Source organism: Nansenia antarctica (assembly GCF_963989245.1).
Source record: "Nansenia antarctica genome assembly, chromosome: 3".
NCBI classification, from domain to species: domain Eukaryota; kingdom Metazoa; phylum Chordata; class Actinopteri; order Argentiniformes; family Microstomatidae; genus Nansenia; species Nansenia antarctica.
This window is the reverse complement of record NC_137688.1, coordinates 27,497,736-27,524,365: the sequence shown is the minus strand read 5'-3', so window position 1 is coordinate 27,524,365 and position 26,630 is coordinate 27,497,736. Positions and strand designations below refer to the sequence as shown.

The window sequence follows — 26,630 nt, the reverse complement described above, 5'->3', positions numbered from 1 at the left end:
ACAATTATGTATAGAATGTATATCCCACAAGGAAAAACCTAGTTTAGAATCCATGAGTTTTTTTTACATTTACATTTTTGCCATTTAGCAGACGCCTTATTCCAAAGCGACTTACAATCAATACATTTGGCTAAGCAAGTGAATCATCAATCCACCAGTTGTATCAGGAAGAGTAATCTAGCTCAGGCCAGGGGCCATTGGCAGTCTCAGTGATAGAAGGAAAAAAAAAAAATATATATATATACTGTATATATAGAGACTGGAGAACAGAGAGACAGTACACGGGGGGCAGTAGAAGTCATAGGTGACACAGTAAAGGGGAAAAGCGTGTGTTTTAGGATACGCTGTGCTGGGGGGTAGTAGATGTCTCAGGAGGAGCAGTTAAGGTGTAACTTGAAGAGATGGGTCTTCAGTCTCGGACGGAAGATGGGTAGTGACTCTGCAGTTCTGACAGCCGTGGGAAGCTCATTCCACCAGCAGGGAACCAGTGTAGTGAAGAGACGTGATTAGGCAGTGCGACTGCCGTGTAGGTGTAGAGGTGGTGGGGTCAGTCAGCCAGCAGAGGTGGAGGAGCGGAGGGAACGGGCTGAAGTTTGGGGTGGGGGTGACCATCGCCTGCAAGTAGGCAGGGGCTGTCCCTTTAGCTGCTTGGTAGGCAAGCACCAGGGTCTTGAATCTGATGCGAGCTGCTATCGGGAGCCAGTGCAGGGTGCGAAGGAGAGAGGTGACATGAGAACATTTGGGGAGGTTGAACAACCAGCAGCGTTCTGGATGAGCTGCAGAGGTCTGATGGCGGAGGCGAGGAGCCCGGCCAGGAGTACATTGCAGTAATCAAGGTGGGAGATGACCAGTGCCTGGGTCAAGAGTTGCGCTCTCTGGTGAGGAATGGTCGTATCCTTCTGATGTTGGAAAGGAAGAATCTGCAGGAGCGTGCCGTTGCTGCAATGTTCTCTGCAAAGGTTCTTGGCTGTCAGGGAGGGGGTTACAGTAGAGTTCTCCACTGTGATGGAGAAGTCTTGGAGAGGGCAGGCTTTCCCAGGGATGAACAGTAGCTCAGTCTTGTTAAGGTTGAGTTTGAGATGGAGGGCTGACATCCATGTTGAGATGTCCGCGAGACATGCAGAGACACGTGTTGCCACGTGTAGGTCAGAGGGGAAGAAGGACAGAAGAGCTGAGTGTCATCTGCGTAGCTGTGGTAGGAGAACCCATGTGAGGAGATTACCGAGCCAAGAGACTTGGTGTAGAGGGAGAACAGTAGGGGCATAGGACAGAGCACTGATGTATGTTTACTCAATTCTTTCATCCCTCCTTCTAGGCTTGTGGCAGTATCCAAAATAGTGTACCTTCCTGCCAAAATACACCAGTAATACCTTCATAAAAAAAAAATAATGCAAGCATTTTTTTTAAGCATAACTTTAAGCCACCTAATGCAGCGGCACATGTGGCATCACCAAACAAGCTCATCCAGAGCAGTTCCTTCTTCTGTACCACAGTTGGGGCCAAACCCATCCAAATTCCTTTGAGTTAAATTGGATATTGCATTTCTCTGAAGGGGAACAGCACTCCAAATACAAACCTTCAATGGGTATCTACACGTTCTTCAGATTCTCCTCCAGGGCAGAAACTACAACTGCAGGGTCAGGGAACTTCTGCTTGCGAGGTGGGCCTTTCTTTATTCCCGACCACAGACACACCTCTGTAGGAAAGAAAGAGGAGAGAATGGTGTTGGCTGACCGGACAGTAACATCAAGCCCCCAGGCATTGGAGAAGACGGCCCCCTTTCTCTTCCCTATCGGCCAAGGGTTCAAGGTTCATGGGTACTTTATTTGTCACATGCACAGAAATACAAAGTAAAACATGCAGTGAAATGAAATGGGACTAGACACTCAACACTGTGCCAGAAAAGAAAGAGACAATAGTAACAATAAAAGACACAGGACATAAGGGACAAAGTGCTGAACATAAAGTGCTGTGCAAGTAGCAATAGTATCCTGCGCTATAAAAAGACAATTTAAAAAAAGGCAGTAGCCTAGCACAGTACAAGGGAACCAATTTAAAAACCAGTAATAAATAGGTGTGCTATTAAGAAATAAATTAAGAAATAAATAGCCAACACGTGTACGGGCAGTTCGGGACCGCTGTATGTGGGTATATGGACATGAAGAACCAAAAGACCTGAAACCAAAAAAACATGGCAACGTCCAGAGAGGAGAAATATTGTGCTGATGAGAGTTATATGACATCAATAGGGAGAAACTATTATAGCTTTGTCTAGTAATAATAGAGCCAGACCCTGAAATGTTGGCCCTCGGTACCATCTGGAGGTACAATGTCTATGCCCCTAGAGTTGGAAAATGTGTGATAGCATTGCAGCTTGATGTATGTTTACTCAATTCTTTCATCCCTCCTTCTAGGCTTGTGTCAGTATCAAAACTAGTGTACCTTCCTGCCAAAATACACCAGTAATACCTTCATAATAAAAACAAACAAACAGTGTAATCTTTAAGGCACCTAACGCAGCGGCACATGTGGCATCCCCAAACAAGTTCATCCAGAGCAGTTTTCCTTCTGTATTTTCCTGCATTTGTGTTGTTAAATCTTAATGGGCTATTGAATTAACAAAAGTCATGGAGGTAGTATTCTGTCGTGTGCTTTGGCAGTTAAGTGTTGAATTATGTTTTCATCAACATTCGCTAACTGTCTGCGCACATATGCCTGCCCCATTTAAAGCTTTCATGTAGAGTAAGTCGCAGACACAATCACATTTGCGGTGTCTTCACAGTATAAATCCTGTCCTGCCCTGAGTGGAAGTGTTGTGCTCTTCACCGTCCGTCCGTGATGAGCCTACCCTGCACACTGCTGAGTGCTCTTCCATTCTCACAATGTTCCAGACACCAGCCTCCACTGACACCGACACACGGCTAACTAACTGACCCAGGGGGAGTTTAGTTGATCTGATTGATGATTGCAGTTGGGGCCATCAAAAACATTGTTATGGGTATAGATTCCAGGGTACCAACCTTTCCCTCCCTCCACCAGCATCACCTCAAAGCTGTTCCGCCGGGGCTTCTGGGGGTTCAGGACCACGGTCAGGTCTGGACGGGCCGCCAGGAGTGCAACTCGCACCCCTTCAGCATTCCGCCCATACACTTGTCAGCTCTTGCTGCATAACGACAGAAGAGTCTGTGTGAGATTCACATGTTAGGCTAAATTAGGCCAAATTAGTTGCTTTAACCTTAGCACTAGCTATTGACCACATTGGATAGTTCATCATGTTTCATAGGTTCAAAAGATGCATCCATTAATCAGAGTAAACTAATATGTCAAATGATCAGAGACGATACAGGATTTTCAGGTGTAATACATACATACATTTTCGGGTCTATATATAATGGATGCATGATGTGGAAATGTTGTTCGGTCTCTTGTAATACCTCGCCCACCAGCCAGCTGCGCTCTCTCCGTTTATGCACTAGCAATTAGAGCCTGTGGACAAGGTTAAGCCTCCCCTAGTCTGTCAGTTCTCTCACCAGTGTTCGATGACCACCCTCTGGCCCTCGGTAGCAGCCTCCGGCTCCCCGTCCTCTGCTTTACTCCTCTTGTCCTCCACGGCCACGGTCTCCGTCACTGCAATCACCTTGCGCTTTAACTCTCGACCTATAATAATAATAATAACTTTATTTGTATAGAGCTTTTCCTGCAAACGTTGCAGCTCAAAGTGCTTTAATCATTATATAATCTTAATTTAATGGCAATATTAACAATCTTAATTTAATTATTTAGTAGTAATTTAAAGGCAATATTAAAAGATGGGTTTTTAGTCTTGACTTGACATATTTGCTGAGGTTGCATCCCTAATGTAAACTGGCAGTGCATTTCACTTTTGGGTGCATAAAATGAGAATGCAGCCTCACCAAACCTCTTCTTTTGTACATGTGGTACACAGAGAAAACCAGCGTCAGAAGACCTGAGAGCTCTATTGGGCTGATATGCTAGCAAAAGGTCTTTCAGATAATCTGGTGCTATGCCAGTGAGAGTTTTATAAACAAGCAGAAGGATCTTGAAATCTATTCTGAACTTAACAGGAAGCCAGTGTATTCTCTCTAAAATAGGAGTTATATGAGCTCGTCTGCTTGTTTTGGTTAAAACTCTCGCTGCTGCATTTTGGACTAATTGCAACTGTCCAATAGCTTTCTTCGGAAGACCAGAAAGGAGACTGTTACAATGAAACGTGTAATAAGTAATAACAAAAGCATGCATTAACACTTCTGCATCAGCTTGCCAGCTATCCACAACATAACGTTACCGCTGCTTGATAGCAACGAACAATGTAAGCTACATCAGATCATTGCCACAGCGCAGTTGGAAGTAGCGAGTACTGCTGTCTGAACGCTACAACCATACAGCAGGTCAGTGCACCCACGGAATAGGTGACACTCTTGGGTTGCATGAATACACTGAAGCCGAAAAACACATGGCCGCACAACCTGGTTCCATATATCCTATTTGTCTGTTGTGTCTACGTTGTAGTCCGTTCTTTGCAATTAATTGATCGCGCAATTTTTCATTATCAAAACAAAGTGTAAAGTTGTAGATAACTAGTGCTGAACTTGCCTGTTTTTGAACGGGTCGCCATGATGTTGTTATCGACCGACTGCGAAACGTGACAATTTTCGCGCGTTTTGTGCGTCAGTGGGTGGACTACTTCTTCTTCTTCTTTTCACTTTGAATGGCGGTTTGCGACCAACTTGAGGCGCATTACCGCCACCTACCGGACTGTGTTTGGACGGTATATTTGACAGGGAAAACTTACAAATGAAAGAATTAAACAAAATTGGGGGTGGGGGTATTTTTCAATTACTAAATGACCCGTTTGTCCATTTTGAATGCACTTACTAATACATTTTCCACAGTAAACCCCAATTTAGCCCTATGAGTTGCTGACCTCAGCCGCCCTCTCTGCCCTCTCATATTCCTCACACTCTGCACCGATTCCAGGTTATTACAGTAATCACACATTCCATTTGAATGTTTCCCTATCTTGTGTAGTGTGCTGTTGAGTCTTGTGTGGCCTATCCTAAGCTGTTGAGTCTAGTGTGGCCTATCCTAAGCTGTTGAGTCTAGTGTGGCCTATCCTAAGCTGTTCAGTCTAGTGTGGCCTATCCTAAGCTGTTCAGTCTTGTGTGGCCTATCCTAAGCTGTTCAGTCTAGTGTGGCCTATCCTAAGCTGTTCAGTCTAGGGTGGCCTATCCTAATAATAATAATAATAGTAATAATAATAATAATACATTTTATTTATAAAAGCACTTTACATAGGAAATCTCAGAGTGCTACAATTAAACACAGGAAGATAAAGCAATAAACATTTTCAATTAAAAGGCTAAAAAAAGGCTCTATTAAAAAGGTGGGTTTTAAGGCCTCGTTTAAAAGCATCCACAGACTGTGGAGCCCTTAGGTGGTCAGGGAGAGCATTCCACAGCCTGGGAGCAGCCGAGCAGAAAGCCAGATCTCCCATGGTGCGGAGCTTGGTCCTGGGGGTCTTGAGGAGGTTGGTGGCAGTAGAACGGAGGGTGCGTGAGGAGGTCTGAGGGGTATGGAGGAGTACCTTGAGGTAGGGGGGGGCAGTTCCATGGATGCACTGGTGGGTGAGGAGGGAGACCTTGAATTCGATTCTGAGGGAGACGGGGAGCCAGTGAAGTGATTTGAGGATGGGGGTGATGTGATCATATTTGCACACCCTCATCAGGATCCTAGCAGCGCTGTTCTGGATGTATTGAAGTTTCTGGAGGCAGCTGCTAGGAATCCCGATGAGGAGTGCGTTACAGTAGTCCAGTCTGGAGGAGACAAAGGCGTGGATGAGCTTCTCTGCATCTGCCAGAGTGAGTGCGGGACGGAGTTTGGCGATGTTCCTTAGGTGAAAAAAAGCTGTCTTGGATATATGTTTGATGTGGGTCTCGTAGGTGAGGTGAGGGTCCATTTTGACGCCCAGGTTGGTAACAGATGAGGAGAGGGGAATGTTCTGGCCAGAGAAGGTGATGCTGGTGATGGTGGATGACCGGACCTGGTGTGGTGTGCCGACTAGGATGGCTTCAGTCTTGGAGCTGTTGAGTTGTAGGAAGTTGAGCTTCATCCACGCCTCTATCTCCTCCAGGCAGGTGGTTAGTGTGGATAGTGGCAGGGGTGCAGAGGAGGTGGGGTTGACTCTGAGGCAGAGCTGTGTGTCATCCGCATAGCAATGGAATGACATTCCATGCCTGCGGATGACACAGCCAAGGGGGAACATGTATAGCGTGAACAGGGTGGGGCCCAGCACCGAGCCTTGGGGGACACCGCAGGTGACGTTGTGGGTGTGGGATTTCGCCTTTCCCAGGGTGACGTGCTCAGTTCTGCCAGTGAGGTATGAGGTGAACCAGTTGTGGACAGTGTCAGAGAGGCCAATGGTGGAGTGCAGACGGTGAAGGAGGATGTTGTGGTCCACGGTGTCAAAAGCTGCTGTTAAATCCAGGAGAATGAGGAGGGATGGGGAGCCAGTATCTGCTGTCATCAGGAGGTCGTTGGTGACCCTGACCAGAGCCGTTTCCGTGCTGTGGCCAGGGCGGAAGCCGGACTGAAAAAACTCAAAAAGGTGGTTTTGATTTAGGTGATCCTTAAGTTTAGCAGCAACTACTTTCTTTACCTTGGATATATCCTAAGCTGTTGAGTCTAGTGTGGCCTATCCTAAGCCGGGAAATTACAGTTTCTTCTTTCCGGTTCCTGCCCATCCTACTTCCTATTCCAACTTTCTTCTGAATGTTATACAAATGTCTTCCTGTTTCATTTCTGTTCCAGTCTTCTTGCCATATTTCCTGCATGTGTGTTTTAATGATTGATTTTACCTCAGCTTTGCACAGTGGAATATCCATTTCTATTGATTCTGATTTAAGTGACTGCTTAGCTAATTATCTGCATCTTCATTTCCTTCTACCCCTACATGCGCAATAACCCAAACAAAGCCAACAGTCATATCTGTGCTATATATTCCATAAATTAACTGATGAATCCTGAAAATAATATCCTGTCTGCAAGATTTCAAAGATCTAATACTAGACAATGCTGCCCAGCTGTCCGAAGCAATTAATGCATTGTTTACCCTGTTCTCTACCAACCATTCCAATGCTGTCAAAATTGCTAGCTGTTCCACTGTATACTGATAAATGATCGGTAGTTCTTTTTAAAATTCCTGTCTTATCCTGAGGGAGATATACTGCAGCTCCTGTACCACCTGTCTCTGGGTCTTTTGACCCATCTGTAAAAGCTAGAGCCTTGTCACTGTAGTGCAGACCAATATAGTTTTGTGCTATGTTCCCAGGCTGTGCATATTTAGACTTCTTTCGAAGTTCTTGTTGTATACCTAAATCTACCAGTGGATTTACAAATAACCACAGTGGGATCATTGAATGACTTACAATGGACTATACTGTAATTTATCTAAGTCATATTGTTTTGCTATTGTATTCCCTATCCATCCAAAACTCATATAGTCAGTCTTATTATGCTCCCAACAGTCTTGTATGATTGGCTTAGTAGGATGTGAACTGTTCTGACCTTGTAAATTAACCCAGTATGCTAACGTCAGTTTAATTCTTCGTATCCACAGTGGCTGTTCCCCAACTTCAACTTGTATTGCAGTTACTGGAGATGTTTTAAATGCTCCACTACATATCCTAAGTCCTTGAGTTTGCTGCACATCCAACTTTTTAAGATGACTTACTGCTGCTGACATATGCTTGTTTTTTTGTCAGGATGCACTAGTTTACACTAGTTTACACTAGGGGGAAATGTTACATGGAACTAGGTCAAAGCACGACTATCATGCACGAATCAGCCTAATGTTAGATAGATAACTTAACATTAAATATGTCTACCATCATCCGCTGTCAAACGCCACAGGTAATAATTTATTTCTAAATAAACAGGATTGTACATCTCGGAAATGTGAATCGCGCTCCGTGCCATGCCTTCTATGGGAAGGCTGTGCTTGGCATTTTCGCCGTTCACACATGAGCCAAATGCCGGTAGATACCCGTGTTGCTCCCTTTCACGCATGTCAGCAATTCCCTGCGCGCTGGACTGTGTTATGCTTGTTGCAAAGAAAATGTCTATAATGCATTGAAATGACATTAAATATGACACATATGCCATCAGACATGGAAATATGTCATATGCGCAACTGTCATCCACAAATCAACCTCTAAGGTTAGACACAGCACGTTGGCATAAAAGCGTTTTTTTGTTTTGTTATGCTTGTTATAAAGAAAAGGTCTATAATGCATTGAAATGACATTAAACTAAGATAATAAGATGGTTATCATCATTTTTCAAATCTTTATTAATAAGTAATTACAGAAAAAGTAAATGACATTTGTGGCTGTCTTCCACATTGGAGAGCGAAATAAGATTGCTGTAGATGATTCGCAATGCATGGTGGAAGGTAGGGGTGGAAGGTAAGGAGGCCTTGGCTCCAAAGCGAGTGGCACTCCAAAACGAGCCGTAGGGGTAGAAAAGGGAATCTGGATCGGGCCCAAGACTCCGGGGGGAAAGCATCCAAAACAAATAGGAGAGAAATGATGAAGAAAAGGTGGGAAAGCGGCAACATGATGGATTTGTTGCCAGATGGACTTGACAGGAATAGTACACTGTAAGCCCAACTCAGCCATAGAATAGAACACTGTAAGCCCAACTCAGCCATAGAATAGTACACTGTAAGCCCAACTGAGCCAATGCTACTAAATCTCTCAGAGCTTCTGTTTCCAAGGACTTAACTTCTCAAAGAGGCGATGGGAGACTGACTCTTATGTGTTCATAGTTAACTGTTTCCCGCAATCTCACTCTCACTCTTACTCTCTCTTTCTCACCTTCCTTCCCTCCCTCCCTCTCTCTCTTTACTTTTTAGCCTCTATGAGTAAAGCCTAAGAGGGGCATACAGACCCTCAAACAGATGTAACCTCCACCCTGCCTCTCTACTTCACATTGTGACGCAGGACCAGACAGAGCCCACTGCTTCCTACATGTATAGGTCTATGAGCAATGACACACACACAACACATGAGCATATATAAAGCACATGCTCTACATAGGATAGCACTACGAGGATAGGACAACAATACCGTAGGAAAGACAAGATAGACAGCCACATTCACACATGTTTAATGGAGTGTTAAGGAGTTTAATGGAGAGAGGAAAGTGGCCACAAGATGGATGTATTGCCCCGGATGGATGGGGTTGTCTGAATTTAAATGGGACAGTGACACATTTTTGTCTTCTTTTGGCCCTACACTCCAAAAGTTTTAAAAGGTTATCTATCTATTATCAGCTTTTATTTGATGGTATTTGTGTACAGATTCTTTAGGGTACCCAAAAGTAATGGGCCAGATTTAAAGCTTACAAATTAAGCTCTCATGTTTACTATTTGGTGGACGACACTTTGCATTCAATGCCTGAAGTCTTGACCCACTAACTTCACCTGACCTCACCTGACCTCACCTGACCTCACCTGACCTCACCAGACACTGGGTCTCTTCTTTGGTGATCCTCTGCCAGACCTGTACTGCAGCCATCTCCTGTTCTTTGGAGTGTAGATTGATATACTCTGATTTATCTGATTCATCTGTTACTTATTGATTAGGTCAGAAAATAACTATCTGTTACGCTCTCACTCGCACTTGCTTTTAACGGTCCCAAAAATAAGAATAGATCATGATAGAAATAGTTTGAACTACTCAGCTCCTGTTCCTGGAATTCTCTCCACAGCAGTTTAAAACTTGAGGATCGAGTCATTTTGGTGGAGTTGAAACACTTGATAGACGCAAATATCACAAATGAGTGTCACTGTCATTAGGACAGCTGCTTTTAGTTATAAGGTTTGTTTCTTTTAAGTAACTGTGGTTTGTTCAATGTTGTGTCTGTGTCCAGCATGTTGAAATCTGAAACATTGTTCCCCCTGCTGCTGTTGAAATGGGTCTCTCTTGAAAAAGAGATTTGATTTCAATGAGACAAACCTGTATAAACAAAGGTTGAATAAAAAATAAAAGCCGAAAAAGAAGAAAGAAAATGGTCAATGTCCTATTACTATCGTGGGGAACTGTATATCACAAGAATAGTACTGTACACCCAACTGCCATTCACAGCCACGTTTCACTGCTGACTAAAACCAGGTCTCAGAGCGTCACTGCTTCTGTTTGTGCCAATAAACAAGGGCTATACTTCAAACAAAGAGCCAATGTGAAACTGACTCATGTGTTCACTTGCTCTCTCTCTCTCTCTCTCTCTCTCTCTCTCACACACACACACACACACACACACACACACACACACACACACACACACACACACACACACACACACACACACACACACACAGAGTCTTCCCTAGTGATTCCAGTCTGTTTCTGCAGTCTGTTGGTGTGTATTTTAGGCACCCTGAGTAAAGCCAAAGCGTACAGACCCTCAAACAGATGTAACCTCCACCCTGCCTCTCTTTTACCTCACGTTGTGACGCAGGACCAGATAGAGTCCACTGCTTCCTATACATGTAGGTCTACGTAGGTCTATGAGTAATGAGTCACTCACACACACACACACACACACACACACACACACACACACACACACGCACACACACACACACACACACACAGTATAGTCACTACTCACTGAAGGATGGCACAATATACTGTATACTAGGACACACTGGCGGACCAGTGGGGGGGCATGGGGGGCGACCGCCCCTCCTGGTGCCCCCACGGTTGAAAAACGTCTCTCTTAAGTGCCCTTTTGAGTGGCGAAAATGAGAGGACGTGCCCTATTGGTGCCCCTCCAATGGTCTAAACTTGACCATGTGCCCCCACAGTTGAAAAACGTTGCACTAAAGTGCCCTTTTGAGTGGCAAAATTAGAGGATGTGCCCTATTGGCTGCCCTTCCAATGGTCTAAACTTGACCATGTGCACTGATGGGGTCCCATGTTGTGCAGTAGATGCCGTTTTTTTCTTTTCGCCCCTGCCCTTCAAACAGCCTGAGTCCGCCACTGCTAGGACAGCAATACCTGGAAAGACACCCTCCACAGCCTGCATGTGCGTTTTTGTTAGTGAGGGCCACTTCACCAGGGTTATACCTCATATTAATCTCCAGCACCTGGTTAGGTGATCCTAATCTCTCTCTCTCTCTCTCTCTCTCTCTCTCTCTCTCTCTCTCTCTCTCTCTCTCTCTCTCTCTCTCTCTGTCTCTCTCTCTCTCTCTCCCTCTCTCTCTCTCTCTCTCTCTCTCTCTCCCTCTCTCTCTCTCTCTCTCTCTCTGTCTCTCTCTCTCTCTCTGTCTCTCTCTCTCTCTCTCTCTCTCTCCATATCTCTCTCTCTCTCCATATCTCTCTCTCTCTCTCTCTCCATATCTCTCTCTCTCTCTCTGTCTCTCTCTCTCTCTCTCTCTCTCTCTCTATCTCTCTTTCTCTCTCTCTCTCTCTCTCTCTCTCTCTCTGTCTCTCTCTCTCTCTCTCTCTCTCTCTCTCTCTCTCTCTCTCTCTCTCTCTCTCTCTCTCTCTCTCTCAGTGCCCTGCGTAAGTAAGGGGACAGTGAAGCATGTTTTCTTCTTTTGGCTCTATAATGAGAAACATTTATATATGTAAGGAAGTACCATACAATGTCTACATATTTGAAAACTGTGACTTTTGTATGCTCTGTCGTCAAAAAGAGAAAAGGAAATGACCCATTATGACATTATTGTTCATTTCCTCAGGAGCTTTTCTCTTACTTTTTTTGACTCCAGGAACATTGAACATGGCTGTTTTGCACACACTATATGTAGACACTTGTATGGTGCTAGAGAATATGAATATGAGGTTAAACATTTTGATTCAGAACATTTTGATTGATTGCCGACTTGTTCCTCGCTTTCACCAGCTGCTATCACCTTTCTCCAAAAAGTAAGATGTGCAGTTGCATACCGTAGTCTGATGGTTTATGGCGGTTTTGGAGCAGAGGTTTCTTACTTGCTGAGTGGGAAACATTTGAGGTTATGTCGATATTCGGTTGTTAAGTCGTGACGTGTTTCCAGGTCCAACGTTGGCTGAGGCGCTCTCTTCGAAATGCCGCAGTAATATTAATAATTCATTATATTTGTATAGCTCTTTTCCGAGACTCAAAGACGCTGACAATATGGGAAAAACGGGAAAGTGCTGTGTCCCTTGTTGTATGAATAGATCAGAGTCTAAAAAACGATTGAACTGTCATTCTACCGCTTTAGTACACTGGTACTCTGGTGCGGGGAAGTCTTTATTTGGACCCGGAAATTGCTAAACGTCACGCGTGATGTCAGACTTAACAACCGAATAGGACTGTTGATATAGATACTTTTGTCCCTGTTTCCTTCAGCATCTTCACAAAGTCCTTTGCCCTTGTTCTGGGATTGATTTCCACTTTTTGCACTATAGTTTCTTAACATGAAATCTGTGGAGTGGTTAAAAAATGAGTTTTAATGACTTCAACCGAAGTGTATGTAAACTTCCCACTTCAACTGTATACTACTGGTAGATTTAATGCTAGCATTGTGTCAGCCATGCAGCGGAGAACATGACGTATGATGAGATTTAAGGGTACATGTGCTGTAGCCGTAGATTAGCATGAGCTGACTTTGGCTTGTTGTGGCAGCCTTCTTCTCTCTCTGCTTGGTGAGCTGTCCAGAACTGAAGGTCACTGACCTCATGGCTCATATTTCCCTGTGGGGGGGGGAACGAAATGGGTCACCTGCTCATCAGTGTAGCACCAGTAATGGATATAAAGGGGAGGTTGGGTGTTATTGGTCAGGAGGACCACAGGGAAGGATTTTGAATAGATCCAGCTCAGCCTCACTGAAACGTCTCTGAAGTCCCCCTGCTCCTTTCCTCGGTCCCTCAGACGTCACAGCACGGCCTCCGTTTGAGCTCGGTGATTAAGACACTTGTGTGAAGACACACGTCACCACATGCCAACAGCACGCCAACTCACGCAAACAGACTCAGAAGCTCAGGCTGAGCAGCCAAGACAAACATAGCCATCTGGGAGAGAGAGAGAGAGAGAGAGAGAGAGAGAGAGAGAGAGAGAGAGAGAGAGAGAGACAGATAAAGAGAAAGAGAAAGAGATGGTGCGGTGGTGAAGGGTGGTAGTCGGGGATTAAACAATGACAAAGTGGTGACAGTGTTCAAATGACAGTGTTCAAATGACGTTGAAAGACAACCAGACAAAAGAGCGGGAAGACAGATATAGACAAGAGAGACAGAGTAAGAAGAAAAGAAAGAGAGACTAAGGATGAGTACAAACACATCCGTTAGAAGTCTAGTCTCTGTTTTTGATTCCAAAGCAGAGTCCAAGCTAATGAGCATTCCTGAGCAACACCTGCAGAGAAGAGAGCATGGAAGTTGCATGGAGAGACACGTTAGGTTAGATAATAGATGCAGAATATAATAAATTATAAAACATTTAAAAAACATCCATGTTATGAACAACAAATCTGCCTTCTCTCTCCCTCGGGTCTCGAGGGATGTACAGGAGGAAGACATGTTGGAGAAGAGAGGAAGAGAAAAATAAAGAAATAAAATAATAAATGCTAAATGGACTGCACTTATATAGTTCCTTTTTCCAAAGCACTTTAGAACGACCTCTCATTCACCCATTCACACACCCATTCACACACCAATGAAGGCAGGCTACAATGCAAGGCGCCGGCCCGCTCATTGGGAGCAATTTGGGGTTCAGTCTCTTGCCCAAGAGCACCTCGACATGTGGCCAGCCGGGGCTCGAACCGCCGATCTGCCAACCTTGCGATCATTAGACGGCGGCTCTACCTCCTGCCCCACAGCCGCAGAAACGCATGGGGTTGATGTGTGACTTCTATAGTGTGAGACAGAATGAAGGGAGTGAGGTGCCATCCGAGGAAGAGAGAGGGACGTGCTGGAGAGAGAGAACAGAGGGAGGGGAGGTGTGCTGGAGAGAGAGAACAGAGGGAGGGGAGGTGTGCTGGAGAGAGAACAGAGGGAGGGGAGGTGTGACGCTTGAGGAGGAAAGCGAGGCATGATTATTAGTACCCTTACATCCTGTTAGAGAGAGGAAAAGTGTGTGTGTGTGTGTGTGTGTGTGTGTGTGTGTGTGTGTGTGTGCGTGCGTGTGCATGTACATGTGCGTGTGCATCATCGTCATGGAAGTGGATCTGTTGAGGGGGTGTAGAGATTCAGGTGCAAAATGTCACTCTTTCACCCTGCCTTGGACCCCTGTCACCTTACCCCCTGACTAGCTGTCACCCCCTCATCTGACACAGCCCCGTTTCTCAACTTCTCATGCTTCAGTTGAGCTGGCTGCTGTCTACGCTGAGGAAAAAGTAGGGGTTAAAAAAGGAGAGGGAGGAAGAGAACCAAACTGTTGAGAATCTAGCTGAGACTATTGACACTGTCGATACTAACCCCTCCCTCACAACACACACACATGCACAGACACATGCACATGCACATGCATAGACAACTTTCAGAGAGCTTTCAGGGTTTAAATAGAATTTAATGGAGATTAAATTGAGACCATTATTAAGCCATTTTTAAGAACACTTTCAGAATGCTCTAGTCTCAACTAAACCATCTGTCACAAAATAATTATAATAATAATAATAATAGCTTAGATTTATAATCTAATAATCTAATAATAGCCTTTCTCAAACCCAAGGACGCTTAACAGATTTCATAGTCAGACAGTCAGACAGACAGAACAGAAAAACAAAGCAAAGAAACAAAGACAACGAGAGTGACAAAACTAGACTAGGGGCCAAAGGCCTTGGAGAACAGGTGGGTTTTGAGGGCTGATTTGAAAGTTTCCAGGGTAGGGGCATTGCGGATCACTGTGGGGAGAGAGTTCCAGAGGGTGGGAGCTGCCACACTGAAAGCTCTGCCCCCGAAGGTCCGTAGGTTGGTGCACGGGGTGGAGAGTAGGCCCATGCCTAGGGACCACAGGTCCCGGGAAGGGGTGTGTTGGTGTGGGTGAGGACCCTGGCAGCTGAGGTCTGCACATAGTGGAGCCTGTCCAGGGCTTTGCTGGGAACCTCGAACAGGACTCTGTTGCAGTAGTCCAGACAGGAGGTGACGAAGGCATGGATGAGGGTTTCGGCCACAGAGTCAGTATTTCTGAGGTGAAAAAAGGCGGATTTGGTGACAGATTCTATGTGGGACTGGAAGGAGAGGGTGGAGTCCCAGGTTTGGGACTTGGGAGGGTGGGGAGACGGAGCAGCCGTCCACCTCGAGGATGAAGTCCCCAACCTTCCGGAGCAGCGCCTTGGGTGCCACAACCATGAGCTCTGTTTTCTTACTGTTGAGTTTGAGAAGGTTAGATGTCATCCAGGTTTTTATTTCATGGAGGCAGTTGACAAGGGCGAGAGACAGTGAGTGAGCAGTCAAACCTTAAACCTCAAACCACTGCACTATGGCTCTGAAGACACAGGCTAAACTCTAGCAAACAGGAGAGAGTTGTTGAGGACTGAGGAAATATGAATATGAAATATGAATTTGAACCAACATGGCTACTCTACTCTCTACACTCATATAAGCCATAGCAATGACCAAAGATTGAAGGGAGAAGAAATCTGCCCCCTTCCCAAAACTTTAATTTGGATGTTGAGTGACTCTCTGGGAATGTTTAAATGACGGTCAGTTGATTGTAACTGAGTTATCAAGAAATAATAATCATAACTTTTTATTTGTATAGCGCTTTTCCTACAAACGTTGCAGCTCAAAGTGCTCCAATCATTATCATCTGGTCCTCTCAGTCAACATCCCCATCAGTGACGTGGAGACCATGCTGGCCCATGCTGACTGTGACCATAAGGCAGTTCTGTTCACCTCATCTCTGTCCATCCCTCCCTCTACCCAATCCTCTGCTCGCCTCTCTCGACAGCCCCAAGGTTTTCCTCTGCCTTCATGGCCGCCCAAAACACCAGGGCAGGTGAGGCACCATCTGACCCAGAGGAACTCACTTCCATGTTCAACACCTCCTGTCGCTCCATCCTCGACTCGATAGCCCCGCTTACCCTGAAAAAGCCCAAACCCAGGGTCACGGCTTGGCTCAACGACACCATCAGATCTCAGAGAAGAGCGTGGAGTCAGGCGGAACGCAGATGGAAAAAGGACGGGCTGACCATCTCACTCGAGATTTTGAGGGAAAAGCAGAGGACCTATCAGAAGGTAGTAAAGACTGAAAGGGCTTTGCCACTCTCATCTCCAACAACTCACACAACCCCAGAGTGTTATTCAGAACGATCAACACCGTTGTTCACCCTCCCCCCTACCGTCATCCAGGATCCATCCCCGGCTAAGTGCGAGGAATTTTATCCTTTTTTTCTGACAAAGTCACCAATATCAGAAAAAACATCCCGCACTCCACCAAGGACTTAGCCACCACACTGGGATGTTCATGCACTTTCTCCAGCTTCTGTCCCTTCACTCTACCAGCCCTATCCAAGATGGCCGCTGCACTGAAGCCGGCCTCATCGCCTCTGGACCCCATCCCTACCCCCCTCCTCAAAGAGGTGTTCGACACGGTAGGGCCACACATCCTCTCAATAATCAACAGCTCGCTGGCCACTGGCATTGTTCCGCCCACCCTCAAACAAGCAGTGGTCCAGCCTCTCCTTAAGAAACCCAACCTGGACTCTTCCAACCTCAGTAACTACAGACCCATTTCCAAGCTCCCAGTCGTGGCCAAGCTCCTGGAAAAGGCTGTCCTCAGCCAGCTGTGGCCCTACCTCCAAAAGAACAACATCCTGGAGAAGTTTCAGTCTGGCTTCAGACCTGGCCACAGCACTGAGTCGGCACTTTTAAAGGTTTGGAACGACCTCCTCCTCATCGCAGACTCCAGGAAATGTGCTGCCCTGGTCCTCCCGGACCTCAGCGCAGCTTTTGACACTATAGACCACGCCATCCTCCTCGATCGCCTCCAGCAGGAGGTTGGCATCACCGACACCGCCTTGTCCTGGTTCAAGTCTTACCTCAGCAATAGAACTCACGCCGTCCACATAGCAGACAGCTCCTCCAGACAAGCCAACCTCACCTGTGGGGTCCCTCAGGGCTCCATCCTCGGTCCAATCTTGTTCTCCCTCTACATGCTCCCCCTCTGTCTAATCCCTCAACGCTACCAGATCTCATTCCACTGCTATGCGGACGACACCCAGCTTTACTTATCAATCAACACTGACGACTCCGCCGATCTGAAGCGCCTGATGGACTGCCTCCGCGATGTGAAGGAGTGGATGGCCCAGAACTTCCTACAGCTGAATGAGAGCAAGGGGGAAATCCTCCTCATCGGCAACACCACCGCCATCACTCAGCTCAGCACCAACATGGGAAGCCTGTCCACCCTTGTCAGACCACGTGTCAAGAACCTCGGTGTCATCTTTGACTCCGAGCTCAACCTTGACCGACAAGTGAGCTCCGTCGTGAAGTCATGTTTCTACCAACTACGCATCATAGCCAAGATCAAGTCCTTCCTCACCCCCAGTGACCTGAGGAGGGTCGTCCTCATGCTAATTTCATCTAGGCTCGACTACTGCAACTCACTCTATGCTGGACTTCCTGATAAGACCATCTACCGCCTGCAGCTAGTCCAAAATGCCGCTGCTAGGCTGGTGTCAGGTACCAACATGAGGGACCACATCTCCCCTGTCCTCATCTCCCTTCACTGGCTCCCAGTGAAGAAGAGAGTGAAGTTCAAAATCTGCACCTTTGTCTTTAAAGCTCTCAACAGTCTCGCCCCACCCTACATCAAGGACCTCCTGGACCAGTCTTCCACCTCAAGGCCCAGACCCAGGCTCAGGTCCGACGCCCAACTCAGCCTGAGGGTCCCACGCACCAACCTCAAGAGGAAGGGTGACCGTGCCTTTGCGGTGATAGCACCGACCCTGTGGAACGCGCTCCCTTCTGCCATCAAGTTTGCCCCCACTCTGGACTCCTTTAGAGCCAAGTTAAAATCCCACATCTTCGTCAATGATGTTCCCTAAGTCTACTCCCTATTTGTTGTGAATTGTATCCCTTGAGATGTACGTTTAAGTCGTCTGTGTCTGATTGCTTTCCGTGTTCCTTGTCCTTGTCTTTATCTGTTCCTTTACCCGGGCTACGCCCCGGGCCGATGTAAAAGTTGGATGGGGGGCGCATTATAAATAAAATTAACATAACATAACATAACATTATATAATCATCATTTAATTATTTTTTCATTTAAAGGCAATATTAAAAAGATGGGTTTTTAGTCTTGACTTGAATATATTTGCTGAGGTTGCATCCCTAATGTAAACTGTCAGTGCATTCCACAATTTGGGTGCATAAAATGAGAATGCAGCCTCACCAAATCTCTTCTTTTGTGGTACACAGAGAAAACCATCGTCAGAAGACCTGAGAGCTCTATTGGGCTGATATGCTAGCAAAAGGTCTTTCAGATATTCTGGTCCAGTGAGAGCTTTATAAACAAGCAGAAGGATCTTGAAATCTATTCTGAACTTAACAGGAAGCCAGTGTAGTCTCTAAAATGGGAGTTATATCAGCTTACCGTAGATGATAAAAAGCATTTCTAGTGATAGATTTGATTGATGATTTGTTCATCCTTACAGCATCTCTTGATTTGAATACTTATGGTTGAAAGGCAGGTATAAAACAGGATGTTGAGGAACATATCTTTCCCTTTGTCTTTGTTGTGGTCCAGCTGAAGTGGCTGTGTGGGCAGTTTTATCTGTGTGTCTCCCTCTCTCTCTGTCTCTCTGCTCTTTCTCTCCCTCTCTCTCCGTCTCTCTGCTCTTTCTCTCCTTTACCATGACGGTTGAATGTAACATTTACATTTTTATGATGTATTTGCCTTGTAATAGATGTATTTTGTATACAATGTTATTCAAGCCTCATTGGATTTATTTTCACTTGACCATTCTTTCTCTACTCAACCCAAACACAACAATTCTTTGCACATGGTGTTCATTAAATGAAATAGATTATGAATATTACAGTATGTATTGTTATTAACAATACAGAGGCAGACTTCCCGGCCAGTCCTTCTTATTGTAACTGCCCACCTTTAAGGCTCTACAATTATGGTCACTGTAATGTGATGCGAATGACTAGTGTACTGTTATGTATCTATTTCTAAATAGTACACTTATCATACCACACTTATTATTGAAGATAATCGGATGTTTGGTTACACACCAGAATTATTGTGTGTTATGAGTCTATATATATGTATAGTCGGAGTGTGTGTTCTTCAAGGTCTGTGTATGTGTATGTGCATCATCATCATCATCATCATCATCATTGGAGTGTATCTGTTGAGGGAGTGTAGTAATAAAACACAATCACCCTGCCTTGCACCCCTGTCACCCTATCCTGATTCACTAACACACCTTATCTAACACACACTCACACATACACACACACACATACACACACTAACAACTTATCATGCTTCAGTTTACCTACCTGCTGTCTATACTGAGAAATGCATGTGTGTGTGTGACAGAGATAGAGAATGTGTGTCTGTGTGACAGACAGATAGAGAATGTGTGTGTGTGTGTGTGTGTGACAGAGAGATAGAGAATGTGTGTGTGTGTGACAGAGAGATAGAGAGTGTGTGTGTGTGTGTGTGTGTGACAGAGAGATAGCGTGTGTGTGTGTGCGTGTGTTGTATTATGGTGTTGCATACATAATACACATACTTCTGTTTAATAAAGGGAGTGTTTATTCACAGCTTCCATTGGAATGAAAGACAACAATGTTTGCTTTCTTATTCTATTCAAACATACAGTTAGGGGATGGATGAGGGTAGTGGCACATGTGGAATCACAAACAGAAATGCCCCAACTCTCAATATGCCAAACATCACCTGATTGGGTTTGCATTCACTCTGACATTTTCATTGAGTGATGCCGACAGCTGTGTCTTCTGTTCCCAGTAGTAACATCTTATAGCCCAACGCATTGACATGCAAGAGGAAAGACGCCCGAAGTAGGCAGCTTGCTAACAAGTGGGATTATGAATAGCCTTTTAAGACATTCTAAGCTATTGACACATACACACATAAACACACAGGCTCGCACGCACGCGCACACACACACACACACACACACACACACACACACACACACAAAGAGATGACTGGGGCACTCCTCATCTGGCACTGACCCACAGCAGGTCACTGTGATGACCAGTGGGACCTGGGCTTCAGACATCAGATGATACCCACACACACACACACACACACACACACACACACACACACACACACACACACACACACACACACACACACACATAGAACAAGACTAAACCCAACAGAACCAGATATAGGTCACAACAACATACAAAACATACATCCATATTTCAAATAAACCAGGGGCAAGTGTGAAAGTGTGTGCGTGTATGTGTGTGTGAGTGTGTGCGCATATGCGTCACCAGCACTCCCACTCCCTCCCACTCAAGACACCTCCTGGGAAAAAGAAAATAATGAATTCCCAGTCACTTGCCTTTGCAGTATTCTATCAATCCCTTTGTTTCAATGTTGGTTTGCAAAAATATAAGTTTAAATTGTATCAATGTCTTGTCCTTGTTCCATATAGTCTAGTGAGGAGGCAATGTGTATGCAGTATGTGCTTGTGTATGTTTGTATGTTTGTATACTGTATTGGGTGAAGGGGTGGGGCAGAGGAGAGAAACACAAAGTGAAAAAAACAGGAGGGGATAGACAGACTTTGATACAAGAGGGGGAACAGTTTCACTGTGTCTTTCAAATTGTCTATCTTTAAATACATACAATAATGAACAAGATGGTGTCACTCATGGCAACAATCACCAATGGAAAAAATTGTCAATTATAAGAATGTTGAAGCACGCGCTCCATACACTAAACTACACAGCAGTGTATCATGTATGTATCTTGTGTCACAAGTGTATCAGTATGTTCAGAGTTATGGTGTAATATATCATCTGTATATACAATGTTATTGTTGCTGGTGTGTACAGAAACCAATTCTATTCAGAATCTGGGAAGTGAGAGACCTTACTTTCACTCCCTCACTAGCTCTCTTAATGGCATGCTAACCTGCTCTCAGCTGTAGTTTCAACATATCTGACCCCTTATCTCTACATCTCTCTACCGTTGACGTTTTTCCCTCCCTCCCTACTCCTGTTCTTGATTTCCCGGCCTCTCTGCTACTCCCATTCTCTGTTTTCTACATGTCTTGGAGCAGTTCCTCTAGGAAGGTAATCCCACTAGTATGCCCAACTCCCTCTGTGTTGTTGTCTGTTGACACTGTAGCCGTGTGAGAGCGGTGCTCTGCTATATGAGGTCTCTGAGGTGGAAAGGTAAAGGGTGAAAGGTCCATGACAGAGATGGAGTTGTCATCGGAAACAAAGTGATTTCTTAGCAGAACTGCAAGCAGTTGTTGGAATGGTAAAAAATCGCAGTATCTAAAGGCTTACAACGCCTGCGTTGCTTTCTGCTAGTACAAACTGGTCATTGTGATGCTAAAACTCTGAACTGAAAAAGATACTAGTTTACAGAGTAGTGTCAATTAAATGCAGTTTTTTGGAGTAACATTCCCGTTTGTGACAGCGTGATGTGTGATGTGTTTGTGCAGTGTTCCAGTGGTGATCTGAACTTGCACGAAGTGGCTGGCGCCTCACTACCTTTCGCTGTCATGGCGATAGAACCTGCCCAATGATGTCAATGAGCTCCTATCAGCAGTGGTGCCCTCTGACCGAATCCTGCCCTACACTGCACCTCACCTGTGCTCCAAAGAGCAGCTCCTTACTGCCCTGCCTGTCTCCTGCATCAGTGTAGCGCCCCCTAGGGTTCAGGGAGGAAACTGAAAGGAATCAAGATCCAGGTGTGTAGAGGAGAAAGAGAAGGGTGAAAATAGAAGTGGAGAAAAGCTGACTGAAAGGGGGGAGGTTCAGCCAAAGAGCAGGTGGAGGGAGAGAGTCACTACACAGAGGGAGAGGAGAGAGAGGAGAGATGGGTTGGAGGAGGAGTTGGAGTCGGGGAGGACTGGGGTGTCGTAGCCGGGGGGGCACTCAAGCTCGAAGCAGCGCACAGAGGCGTCTTCATTTCCGTAGTTGGCCCAGTACTCCTCCTGGTCGATCTTGGGCAGAGCCGCCTCCTCTTCAGCCAGCTCGTACTTGAAGGAGGTGGAGGGGTGCTGCTGGGGCTTGAGAGGGAAGGCCTTGACCGTCTCCGAGCTCTTCTGGTAGATCCCCTTGGACGAGGCCGCGGCCTTGTTCTTGGAGAACCACCAGCGGGTCTTGGTGCTGAAGGTGGTGGTGGTGGAGCCGGCCAGAGAGCCGGGGTCGGGGACGGGGCAGAGGGCGAAGTCCAACTCGCGGAGGAAACGGAGGTCCTGTCCGTGGCGGGGGGAGGGGGAGGAGCACATCACCTCGGAGGAGGAGATGCGGGCCTCGCGGAACCACTCCCACAGGGGGCGGGCCTCGCAGCCGCAGGACCAGGGGTTGCTGTTGAGGCGCAGGAACTGGATGGAGGTGGCGTCGCGCATGGCCTGGCCGGGCAGCTCCGCCAGGGAGTTGTTGAACAGGTAGAGGATGGTCAGGCGGCCCAGGTCTCGGAACGCCCGGCGGTTCACCTGGCGGATGCGGTTGTCGTGGAGGAGGAGGCGGTCCAGGTTGACCAGGCCGCGGAACACGTTCTCCGAGAGCGTGCGGATACGGTTGCCGTGCAGGAAGAGGTGGGTGAGGTTGACCAGGTCGGAGAAAAGGTCGTCCTGGAGGAAGTGGAGCTGGTTCTCCTGAGGGCGAGAGAGAACACTGTCTTTATTAGAAGGACCCGGATGTGTGTGTGTGTGTGTGTGTGTGTGTGTGTGTTTGTACTATATCAGATCTGTGTGTATGTGTATGTGCATGCCTGCATGTGTGTGTGTGTGTGTGTGTGTGTGTGTGTGTGTGTGTGCTTACAGAGTACACAGTACACATAAGTTCTATGAGTATGTGTGGACAGTGTACCTGCAGGTAGAGGAACTGCAGGCTGTAGAGCTTGAGGAAGAGGTCGTGGGGCAGGGCTGCCAGCTTGCAGCGGTGCATGTGCAGGCTCTGCAGCTTCTCCAGCCCCCGGAACGCTCCGCCCTCCAGTCGCCGTAGCGACGGGTTGTCGCCAAGGTCCAGTTCTTCTAGAACACGCAAGTTACTGAAGGCTCCAGCCTCGATCCACGTGATGTTATTGGAGTACAGCCAAAGAACCTACAGGGAGGGAGGGAGGGGAGAGGTGAAATGATGGAGGGGACAGAAGAGAGAAGGGATGATTAAACAAAGAAGCAGACAGAAACACTCAAATTCACAATACACAATACCAAGCAGATACACACACAACGCAGACATATGCAAATTCTCACTTGGGTCTCGAAGCCGAATGAGTCTGCTCTGAGCTCAATGATGCGGTTGTTCTGCAGAAAGACGCGCTGGGAGTCGTAGGGCACTCCGGCGGGCACGGAGGTGAAGTTCTGAGACTGACAGCTGACCGTCATGGGCACCGGGTAACACACACAAAGGCTCGGACATGCCCCTGCTCCACTCGGCTTCACCACAGCCAACCACAGCACCAACCACAGGGTTAGACCACCTACAAATAAACACAGACATACACAGGTTTAATAAGTTATGAGCGCTTTCTCACTTTTTAATTATAGGCGACATATGCGTAGGCTACATTGCTAAAACTATCATCATAAAACTAAAGGTGTCAGGTGTATTTCCGATTTAACACACCATGTGTTAGTAGAGAGAGTGAGGAGGGAAAGAGAGAGCGAGAAAATTAAGTGTTTTCAGCACTTGGATCTGTTCATCCGAGCTGAAAGTTGCTGATGAACAGGGTTATGACGCACAAGCGCAGTTTCACAAAATTGCCGTGATCTCGGCTTCATTGGAGAGTTGAGGGAGCAGCGACACTCATTCATAATAAATGACTTAACACAAATCATGAGTCTATTAATCCCTACCTGATCATGTTACAAAGGCAAGGTACAGAACACGATTACATAATTCTAGGACATGGTTTGCAACCACGCAGGGTTAGGCAAAAAAAAAGAAACTAACAAAAAATGTCCTGTCCACTCCTCTACTTCATAAATAGGGGTTTGCACACCAGCTGCAAGTGCCAGTCAAGTTTTACTTAACCTGTTTACTTAACCTAAATTCACGAGCCAACTAGCTTAAACAAAACGGTTGAATCCTCATCGCGCGAGTAAAACCAGGTAATCCAACCCAGCTCAGTTTCGCTCTGCATGAATAATACAGTGGCGGTTTGGTAAGCTCGAGTGTCAGGTACAAAGGCGGCCTGCGGGGAAGAGTATATTGCATGAAAAAGACACCTATTTACCCTTCACGCGCAAGATTTTCCAACGACCTCACGTTCTGACCCGAACATCGCGGCTAATTAACTCCGTTGGCACGGGACGTGGAGTGGACGTGTTTAGAAGGGTGATTGGCAACTGTGCGCGAGAATGTGTGCTCGCGCGCATTCGCCCGTCACTCACGCATCTAAACTCAATGTCCCGTACCGCAGCCGCAGGTAATTAGACATTTACATTTTGGGCATTTAGCAGCCTTTATCCAAAGCGACTTACATAAAATAAATGTAAATGAATCATCTATCCATCAGTCGTTGCAAACGTAATCTATGCTATAATCTATATCTAAATGGGCCTTCAGTCTATGGCTCGTTCCACCAGCGGGGCGCCAGGACGGTGAACAGTTGTGACCAGGTAGCGCGACCGCTGCATCCCCGTAGAGGCGGTGGTGCCAGTCGGCCAGCAGAGGTGGAATAGGCTTCAACGTTTCTTTGATTTTGATTAACTTCCTATTGAATACTTTTACAGACTGTAGGCCTACTAGCTAAAATGAAGTTTGCATGATTTCAGTTGTTGCAAACAGGAGGAACGTTGAATATCTATTTCTGAATATGATGAAAGTTAAGTACCCTACTAGAAATATTCATATAAAGATCACCAATCAACGGTTTTGGGGGTTTTGCTAAGCCCCTGCGTATTTTTTTTTTTTATAGTGTAGCCTACTTTCCATAATAATTGTGCGTATCCACCCTAATACCAGTTGAAAACCAATTCAGATATTGATGGAAAATTCAAAAGGTTAAAGCCTCCTGAGCCATCCTATTTTCGCGGCAAATATTCGCGATTGGGTGCAAGGAAATACGTTATTGAGATCAAATGCATGCAGAAGAGGCGCGCGTAAAACACGGACAGCTAATTCAGTGTGACTGCTTATAATGACAACTTCATAAACACTGAAGAAACCGTGTAAACTACAATTCTAAACTAAATCAACGAAATATGAATTTACGTTGGATTAAAGCAATTACCCGTTATAAATCACATATAGGTATACATTATGGTAGGCTGACATTATCTTAATTCATAGCCCATCAATAACAACGATTAATTGAAACAGAAGGTGTATAATAAGATCGAACTTACTCTTGAAGTTGTAGCTGATGGAGCACCGATTGCCCCGTGTAGTCGAGCGGATCCCCATCTCGAACCAAAGCCGAAAGCGAGTTAGCCTGAGCGGCGAGAAAGTGCCTGCTATCTCCGCTGAAGTTCAGCTCTGGTGAACGAGCGAGTCGGTGCGACTGAGGGAGTGATGGGCATAATTCCGGGGCAGCCTGTTTATACTTGAAGAGCTCGCACCCACGGTTGTGGGCAGAGGAGGAATCTCTCATACGTAACTGTACGGGTCAGACTCGCGAGGGCGGGGAGATGGGAGGAGGGATGAATTGCTCAGAGGAGGAAGGGACTGTTAAGGAATGGACGGGGTGTGTGTGGTATAACGGGGGTGCTGGGCACGATTTCAGAGCCACAACAACAAGAGTTTGGAACGCACAGAGGGGGGTTGGAGGAGGATAGGAGGTGGGAAAGGGCATTTGGCGAAGAACAAAGCATTTCTTTGCCCAACTTTGATGGCAATGCAACTGACTGAAAGAGCAGGAGAAACAGCCTAATAGTGTCATCATGCTCTGATATGACAATGATAAAATTTCACATGTAACTTTAGTTGATGTCAGTTGAAAGCAATTCATTACTACACGATCAAACATTCATAGAGCCATGTCATGTCAAAACCATTGTAATCTGATACGCTTTGAACTGTGCATGGCCTTGGAACAAAACTGTTTTTGCATAGATTTGTTCCAAAAAATAACAGGAGGCATCACGACCTTACATGTTCTGAACGAGTCGGGAGATGCTGTCAAAGCACCCTTTTAAGCGCCGTTACGCACGAAACTGTCTAATTTATTTCTGTTCCGATCGAAGGACATTCTGTGCCTGGCCGTAAAATCAACCAGGTGTCAGATGAAATGCCCAAAAAGAATCATTAGGCAACACTTGACAGTTTTGATTAGATTAATTAACACCATTAATTAACCCCAACACTAAGACACAGATGGCCTCTTGTTCAGTGTCAATTAAATTAATCTCTTTTTTATATCTTAAAGGATTGCTCAAGAGAGATGCATGTGTTTTAAAGCAGCTGGGTTGGAAGAGAAACTATAGTGTGTGTGTGTGTGTGTGTGTGTGTGTGTGTGTGTATGTGTGTG

The 26,630-nt window shown here is 46.0% G+C and overlaps 1 protein-coding gene across 1 annotated transcript; it reads right to left on the bottom strand.

Moving 5' to 3' along the window:
* Nucleotides 1-21,966: 21,966 nt before the first annotated feature.
* LOC308153951 (reticulon-4 receptor-like 2) lies at nt 21,967-25,567 on the bottom strand (the record flags this gene model as incomplete). The annotated part of the gene is made up of 4 exons (XM_080527133.1): nt 21,967-22,812; nt 23,027-23,260; nt 23,413-23,639; nt 25,510-25,567. The coding sequence occupies 4 exons, from the start codon at nt 25,565-25,567 to the stop codon at nt 21,967-21,969; spliced, it is 1,365 nt and encodes a 454-aa protein (XP_080383259.1).
* Between the last annotated feature and the right edge of the window lie 1,063 nt (nt 25,568-26,630).